Consider the following 8784-nt stretch of genomic DNA (forward strand, 5'->3'; position numbering starts at 1 on the left):
GTGAGAGAGAATGAATAGTAAATTAGCAGTCACATTTAATCAGTTACAAAAGCTATGAGGCCCCATTACATAATCACTACTGTAGTATACACCACCTCAATGCTCATGTTGCAAGGATACCCTGAAGTCTTTACTGGTGATGGAGCAGCCTAAGAAGTGGGTACCTAAATTAGAACTTACGGAGAGAGTGTTCTACAGCTGAATTCTCTGAAACAGCCTGTACATTTCCTAGACTAAGTGGATAGTTCAATTCTTTTTCTATAGATTCCAATTATAGTTTAAATCTCATTCAGTATTTAAGAGGTTAGGTTCCCTTATTCTTATGAACAGTAGATCATCCTCCAAGGTATTAAACTAACCAATTTTACAAGCTGAAGCTGACAAGAAGTTCTAAATCTATGAACCATAAAAATCATTGTGCCAAGTATAAGAGGGGTAGCCGTGTTAGTCTGTATCCACAAAAACAACCAGGAGTCCGATGGCACATTAAAGACTAACAGATTTATTTGCATCTGAAGAAGTGGGTTTTTTACCCACGAAAACTTATGCCCAAATAAATCTGTTAGCCTTTAGGGTGCCACCGGACTTCTTGTTTTCATAAAAATCATTGCAGAAAGAGCTTAATCAGAATCTTCATCAAAAGACAGACGTTTTCAGTAAGCTTTTGAAAACTGATTTGCTAAGCAGGCAAATTCTAGTACACAGTCCTCTGTAAATGCTCGGTATCTTCTTCAAAAGGGTGATGTAGGTGCTTTTGAAAATGCCACACACAATATTCTAATGTACGTTTAACAAGTATGTACTGTGCCACATCCTTGCAACAAGTAGTGAGAGTACCACATCATTTCCTTTCTCTCTTTTAACGATTTAGTTGAATGCTCATAAGGAATGCCTCTAATCCACAGATCAAGTAAAGCAGCTAAAAGTTTCCCTACAAGGAACTGCAAGCTACTTCCAGGGACAAGTAATTCTGTTTTCACAGCAATTCACCTTTAGCCTCTTTGCATTTCCCCAAAATTGTGAGGAGCGCATATGTTAACTAGGAATTAGACTAAAAATTCACATGTTGCCACCTGAAAAGAATCCCTCAGATTGCAACTTAGACTAATTTAAAACAGTGCCTCAGAAGTAAAATTGTATATCAGAGGTACTTCAGCCTTCAAAATGTGGACCACATCTCAATACCCTGAACCATCTGTGACACCCTTCCTCCCTATAAATAATTTTATTTAGGAATACAGCCTCAGATTGAGACTATTCCTGCAATTACCAATAGGCCACACTTATGCTCTGGACTTCGATCTGAGACAGAAAAGTAATGAAAACTATCCTATCTGAAATAGTAATATTATGGCTATATTTTGAAATATGAATTAGGTACAGAATTTTTCTTAACTGCATATCCAATCAGTTTTATTTCACATTAAACAAGAAAGCATAGCCTCTATTTCCGAGGTGTTGGGTTAACATTTCCTCTCCCCTCTTCTGAATACTCTACCATCACCAGGCCATACAGGATTTCCAGCATTCCATGAAATGAGGACAAAAGCATTTTTAAGTGGTCACATATAACAGTACATTACTGCTGATGTACTACCAACAAAAGCAAGTTCAAATTTCTCTTACGTTTCTCCATCCAATCCATCTTCTTTTTCAATAATTGTAACAGTTTGATTGAAGACAGCATCTTGGAACACATTGCCCTGCAATAATGATGATTATTTTTTAAATCAGTTTAACCTCTCATAATTGTAATGCCTTCCAAGGAAATGTGATGAGATTCTAAAACCTCTGCTGAGGACAAACTACTATGTGGAGAGCAGAGGAACTGATTAGCTCACAACAAAAAGGTAAGTCATATAGCTATGGGAGAAAACACTGCAAGAGGTTCTGAAACTGGAGCTAGCTGAAGACTTGCAGAGCAATACCTTTGGTAAGTACGTAGAATACAAAAAAAAAATCTTACATAAGAATGTGTGATACAGTGTCCATGGCTTTAGCACAAATGCTATACTAATTTCATGTCTTTCTGTAGTGTGATAGAACATCTCTATTGAGCACCGAGGATCTTATTACATTGTTCACTGGAGGGAACTTTCAAAGGTGCAAGAAGCTGTTGGATGTTTAACTCCTTCTGAAAGTCAATGGGAGCCAAGCACCTAACTCCCATTAGTGCCTTTGATAAATCTTTAAAAAAGCTAATGACAACACTTGCCAGCATTGCTCATTCATTCAAATTCATGGGACTACACAAATCTCACCCAGTGAGTTTACGAGATCTCAGGAGAAAGTCAAGATTTTCTGTAAAGAAAGCACCATTCACTATCCTTAAGTGCTATAATGTCCCTAGCTAATGGAAGTTCAAGTGTAATTTTATAGCACACAAAACATTTGCAGATCTACAATCAAATACATATCCATAACAGAAAAAATAAGTTGGTCTAAGCATTTAATGTAATCTACACAGACACTAAGTGTTTTTTAAAACACTAGCCTTTCCCTTCCTGCCCACAATTCCACTTTAATTTGAAGGAGTAAAAATAATTCCAAAACTGGGCTTACATTTAAGTCTTTGTAGTTCAGATTTATAACCAGTCCGAAGGGACGACCACCCATAGGCTCTGCAGGGATGAATGAGTACTCAAATGTGGCCTGTCTTTGTGGTGGAACCACTGTGTTCAGAGGAAGAGCTGTGAAATTCTGGATGAAAAACTGATAGTCCTGAGGGTACCGGAAAGAGGCATCAAGAGACTCAACAATAAAATCCTCTGTACCCTTATTGGTGAAGCCTACCAGGAACTTTACAATGTTGTTTGCAGGAAAGTCTAGAACATAATATCATAAAGTTAGAAAAGTTTTTATAAGCCATGTCAGTGTTAAAGTGCACAAGAATCCCAGTTTAAACTCAGCCCCAACAAAACTGTACAGTGCTTTATTAGAGCTTCAACATTGTTTTATGCATGTGTAATGACATTTAAAACTAGCGACCAGTCAGCAACAGCCAAGCATTTGTTAGATTGCTACAGGACTTGTGCACATCTTACCTTCGCCTTTCACAAACAAGATAGTTGTATCAGCGCTAGGTGAGGCTTTAGGTTCTCCTGATAAGTCTTCTTCCTCTTTTTCTTCTATCTAAGACAAGAGAAATTTTTGAAAAACCTATAATAAAGAGTGAAGCAAAGAATATGCACATTTTATGAGAATCCTATACGTTAAGTGTAATGGAAGTATTTTGTTGTGTGGCATCCTGTAACAAAATTAGTGGGACAAAACATTTACAGCTGCTGCTGTAACAGATGTGACAGACTGTCAACTCTCTGCTGTTTGTTTCTCTTTGACCCTGAGCTGCTAGTTCTCCAGCCCTGTAAATGGCCACAGAGTTAAATGCAGCATGATTACCATATTCATAGGCTCTAGAGTACAAGAGGTGCTTAGAAGTTGGTAATTAAAATTGTGGAGTCTTGTTTTCCCCGATTACGTGGTTGTTCTCTATTTTTTAAAACAAGCAAAGAGCTTAGTCTAAGCCAAGGGCTGTTTTATCCCTCTGCATCTAGTTACTTTATAATAAAGTGAAAACCGAGAACAAGGCATCCTTCTTGTAAATAATTGTCTATGCAATATAAAATTGTGTTAAATGTAAACATATTAAGAAGATTTTTAAGTAACTACTTAAATAGCCAAAATATAATTCCTTGTTTACTAACCAAGATAGGTGTATAAGTTTGTATAGTCTCTGCATTATTTGATGACATGACTAAACATTTAAAGCAGTGCAGTACTTTGACACTTTTTTTTAGGAGTCAGAAGTAGTCAACTGTTACAAGGAAGATAATCTCAACTGATGTCTTGACAAACACCTTTCAATTCTACCTAAAGGATAAGGCTTCTGATCACAAAGCAACAGGAGAATCACTGTTTAAATGAACTGTCTAAAAATAACTTAAAAAATTCAAGCAAGTTTCCATACCCACTCCAAGATGGTGTCAGTCGCTTATTAAAACAAAGATCTTACAGAATATAGCTTAGACAATAAAAAGTAAGTTTTGCTGCAGACAAATCTTTGTTTAAAGACTATTTCCACTGAATTTTAAGATGTTAATGGTAAAAAAGTTGTATTGTGTTTGAACTCAGTCCCTTTAATTGTTCTCTGAGTCCACATTCTGGACAGGCCTCATTTTCTCATCCCTATCTTATAATAGTATACCAATTGCCTGTCCTTCCATCTCCAAATAAGAGGACAGACTTTTGAAACAAGGCATCCTATGTCTTGTAAAAATTTGGGTAGTGATTTACTATTAATCTAGGAATTCTTAAGGGCAGCAGCTATTTATAATAAAAGGTGTTTCTAGCCTGGTAAGGATATTACCAATGCTACAATCCTTGAAATGAGGTACACCTCACATTATAATATTGTTTTCTACTTGTAGAACTCTGTAGATATATTGTGAGAGATACTGTTAATCACGTAAGTTAGAGTGTGAAGGTTACTTTTAACCAAGTGCTGTCAACTTGTTGGTCAAGGTTAGGCTTCAGTTAAGCTTACATTCTTATGTTTATTCTTGGACCAAATATTTTTTGAAGAAAATCAAGCACACAGGAATTTTTTAGAGTGTTCACTACTTTATTCATCCCTAGGACTTCAAAAATTTACCTCTATTCCCTTACTAACCCAAGAACTAAGCCTACTAACCAGAGAGAAAGATATCTCATGCCTCAATGCAAAGCCACATCTTGTGTTATTTCAAAACCAGTCCTATACTGTTTGAACACTGTATTTAACAATTTTCAACTTACTACTAGAGATGGTTAAATAGACAATGTATTCCATTAATACCACCAATATTTAATTCCTGCTGAATAGTATCTGACTGCTGTTAAGCTGGTCACGTAGTATGGAAGGGCATCAAATAAATTTGATGAAAACCAGTAAAATGCATCAAATGTATTTATCAAGCAGTAATCTAGCAATTCTTTGCTTTTATTATATATAAAAATTCACAAACACCCTCCTCTTTTCATCTTCTCTCCATTTTCCTTTATTTTCCCATTCCCACACCTCAAGTTTTCATTTTAATTTCTTAGCATTAATGTGCAGGAGTTGATATCAAGAGATTAGCCTCTACCAGGTATTTAACAGCTGAATGTTAAATCTGCCAGAGGTGACTAGTAACACTACATAAATCATATCACATCAAGATTTTGAAATAGTTGCCTCAAAAAGGAAAGTGACATTTCTGGTGGCATGACAAATGTACCTTGGTGATTTTATTTCAGACTGCAGATGTAATTAATAGAAGCAAAAATATGCCTCAAAACTAGACTTCAAACATTATTGCAGGGCTTAAGTGAGACTTCAAAGAGACAATATGACAAACCAAATTTACACTGAAGAAATACCATTATCTTTTTAAGGTGAATGTTGAAGTGGGAAAAAACAAACTGTGCAATTTCAGTTAGTGTTCTCTTTTTAAGATGCTGTTAGGCACAGCCAGTGTTCCAATTACTATTTAGTTGTTCCTCTTATATCCTTCCAGTTGCCCAAATTGAAAGTATTTCTAAGGTCCTTAATTATATTTCTCTTTAGCCACTTTAAAGAAATTAAATACGGTATACTAAAATTCATATTTCTAATCCATCTAACCTCTAACTTAAAGAAGCTGTATAATCTAATGCTTTGAAACAAAATGTATGCATGTCTACCAAGTCTGTGGGTTCATCTTCTTCAACTTCAGCTTCATCATCTTCATCTTCAACTACCGTATCTTCCACTGCTTCTTCATCCTCCGTAGCATCTTGGGCTGCAACTAGTAAACTTGAACCTAGTAACAAAACAAGATGGAAATAACAGAAGTTATTTTCTGTAAGTGTGGTTGACTAACGGGATGTTGGGATCATACTTCAGTTTTCCAAGACTTACATTTACTGGTAGGAGATAAATAGTTTGAGGTTTTAGTTGCAAAATATTATGCAAAAGTTTTGGTCTGTATAAGCAGAAATCACTATCAGTTTAGAAACTTCAGTTCTATTGAATAAGTTTTTAAAATTTAGTAATTTATGTACCAGCAATTTCAAAACAAATTAAAGCTTTGGTGCACACAACTGCAGAGAAAAAAGTGAAAATAAGGTCTGTCAAGGTGTTTGCCTTAGGGTACTAGGAAGTAACCAAGCTGCTTCTTAGACCCCTGATTTTACCATGAATGTCTTCTTATTGTAAGATTATAAGATTTGGTGTAGCTGATATGAAAGTGTTCTTTATTTCTAACAGGCTTCAGAGTGGTAGCCGTGTTAGTCTGTATCAGCAAAAAGAACGAGGAGTACTTGTGGCACCTTAGAGACTAAAATTTATTTGAGCATAAGCTTTCGTGGGCTAAAGCCCACTTCATCGGATGCATGCAGTGGAAGATACAGTAGGAAGTTTATATACATACATACATACACACACACACACACACACCATGAAAAAAATGGATGTTGCCATACCAACTCTAATGAGACTAATCGAATATGGTGGGCTATTATCAGCAGGAGAAAAAAAAACTTTTGTAGTGATAATCAGGATGGCCCATTTCAAACAGTTGACAAGAAGGTGTGAGTAACAGTAGGGGGGAAATTAGCATGGGGAAATAGGTTAGTTTGTGTAATGACTCATCCACTCCCAGTCTTTATTCAAGCCTAATTTAATGGTGTCCAGTTTGCAAATTAATTCCAGTTCTGCAGTTTCTCGTTGGAGTCTGTTTTTGAATTTTTTGTTGTTGAATAATTGCGACTTTTAGGTCTGTAATAGAGTGACCAGGGAGGCTGAAGTGTTCACCGACTGGTTTTTGAATGTTATAATTCTTGACGTCTGATTTGTGTCCATTTATTCTTTTGCGTAGAGACGGTCCGGTTTGGCCAATGTACATGGCAGAGGGGCACTGCTGGCACATGATGGCATATATCACATTGGTAGATGTGCAGGTGAACGAGCCTCTGATAGTGTGGCTGATGTGATTAGGTCCTACGATGGTGTCCCCTGAATAGATATGTGGACAGAGTTGGCAACGGGCTTTGTTGCAAGGATAGGTTCCTGGGTTAGTGTTTTTGTTGCGTGGTGGCTGGTGAGTATTTGCTTCAGGTTGGGGGGCTGTCTGTAAGCGAGGACTGGCTTGTTTCCCAAGATCTGAGAGTGAGGGATGGTCCTTCAGGATAGGTTGTAGATCCTTGATGATGCGCTGGAGAGTTACACAAACTAACCTATTTCCCCATGCTAATTTCCCCCCTACTGTTACTCATACCTTCTTGTCAGCAGATCGAGGGACGTGATCGTTCCCCTCTATTCGACATTGGTGAGGCCTCATCTGGAGTACTGTGTCCAGTTTTGGGCCTCACACTACAAGAAGGATGTGGAAAAATTGGAAAGAATCCAGCAGAGGGCAACAAAAATGATTAGGGGGCTGGAGCACACGACTTATGAAGAGAGGCTGAGAGAACTAGGATTGTTTAGTCTGCAGAAGAGAAGAATGAGGGGGGATTTGATAGCTGCTTTCAACTACCTGAAAGGGGGTTCCAAAGAGGATGGATCTAGACTGTTCTCAGTGGTACCAGATGACAGAACAAGGAGTAATGGTCTCAAGTTGCAGTGGGGGAGGTTTAGGCTGGATATTAGGAAAAACTTTTTCCACTAGAAGGGTGGTGAAGCACTGGAATGGGTTACCTAGAGAGGTGATGGAATCTCCTTCCTTAGAGGTTTTTAAGGTCAGGCTTGACAAAGCCCTGGCTGGGATGATTTAGTTGGGAATTGGTCCTGGTTTGAGCAGGGGGTTGGACTAGATGACCTCCTGAGGTCCCTTCCAATCCTGATATTCTATGATTCTAACTGTTTGAAATGGGCCATCCTGATTATCACTACAAAAGTCTTTTTTCCTCCTGCTGATAATAGCCCACCTTATTTGATTAGTCTCATTAGAGTTGGTATGGCAATACCCATTTTTTCATGTTCTCTGTGTGTGTGTGTGTATATATCTTCCTACTGTATTTTCCACTGCATGCATCTGATGAAGTGGGTTTTAGCCCACGAAAGCTAATGCTCAAATAAATTTGTTAGTCTCTACGGTGCCAAAAGTACTCCTCGTTCTTTATTTCTAAGTAATCCACTAAATTTTAAACATTTATACAACAGGAAGTTGAAAAATCAGATGCAAATTAATTTAATAATCGTTAGGAATAATAAAATCATGGTATTTTATGTATATTGAGGAATCTGACTGTTTGGATTGCTTTCATTCATGTAGTTCAACAATTCAGGTCAGAATCTGGACTATATTTGAGAAATCTTTAAAAGCCAGAAATAAATGCACCATTTTGTGTGTACATTCAGCTAAACCAGAGGTTCTCAAACTGTGGTCCACGGAACACCAGTGGTCCGCAAGCTCCATTCAGGTGGTCTGCGGATAGTCCCCTCTAAGGTGTGTGCCTGGGCGGCTGCACACAACAAAATAAAGGGCCACCCACCTAATTATTGGAGCCACGCAGGCATGGCTCCACTAATTAGGTGCCTGGACACTGGAGAAGACGCACGTGTAAAGTGAGGTAGTGGTCTTGGGGGGAATAAGGTGTCGGTGGGAGGGGGCAGTGGGAATTTGAGATGTGCAGGGCTGCAGCGGCCAGAAAAAGAGGCAACTTTCCCCAGCTCTAGGGCTGCAGCTGCCAGGGAGAGACAGCCCTCCTTCCCAGCCTAAGCTCAGGAGCTGCTGCAGCGGGGGACAGACCCCCCCTCCTTCCCAGCCCCATCTCGGGGGCTGCTGC

General features: G+C 38.3%; 1 protein-coding gene across 4 annotated transcripts in view; it reads right to left on the reverse strand.

Annotated features, from left to right (window-relative positions):
- SSR1 (signal sequence receptor subunit 1) overlaps positions 1-8784 on the reverse strand; it is a 24950-nt gene that overhangs the window by 11220 nt on the left and 4946 nt on the right. For all 4 annotated transcript variants that reach the window (XM_024206787.3, XM_024206789.3, XM_024206788.3 and 1 more), the window contains exons 2-5: positions 5701-5819; positions 3045-3132; positions 2563-2825; positions 1627-1703 (exon numbers count right to left, since the gene is read on the reverse strand). In XM_024206787.3, the coding sequence (XP_024062555.1) occupies positions 1627-1703; positions 2563-2825; positions 3045-3132; positions 5701-5819 (547 nt within the window). The remainder of the gene's footprint in view (positions 1-1626; positions 1704-2562; positions 2826-3044; positions 3133-5700; positions 5820-8784) is intronic.

This window comes from Terrapene carolina, unplaced genomic scaffold, assembly GCF_002925995.2.
Source record: "Terrapene carolina triunguis isolate 2854851 unplaced genomic scaffold, T_m_triunguis-2.0 Scaffold58, whole genome shotgun sequence".
Classification (NCBI taxonomy): Eukaryota; Metazoa; Chordata; order Testudines; family Emydidae; genus Terrapene; species Terrapene triunguis.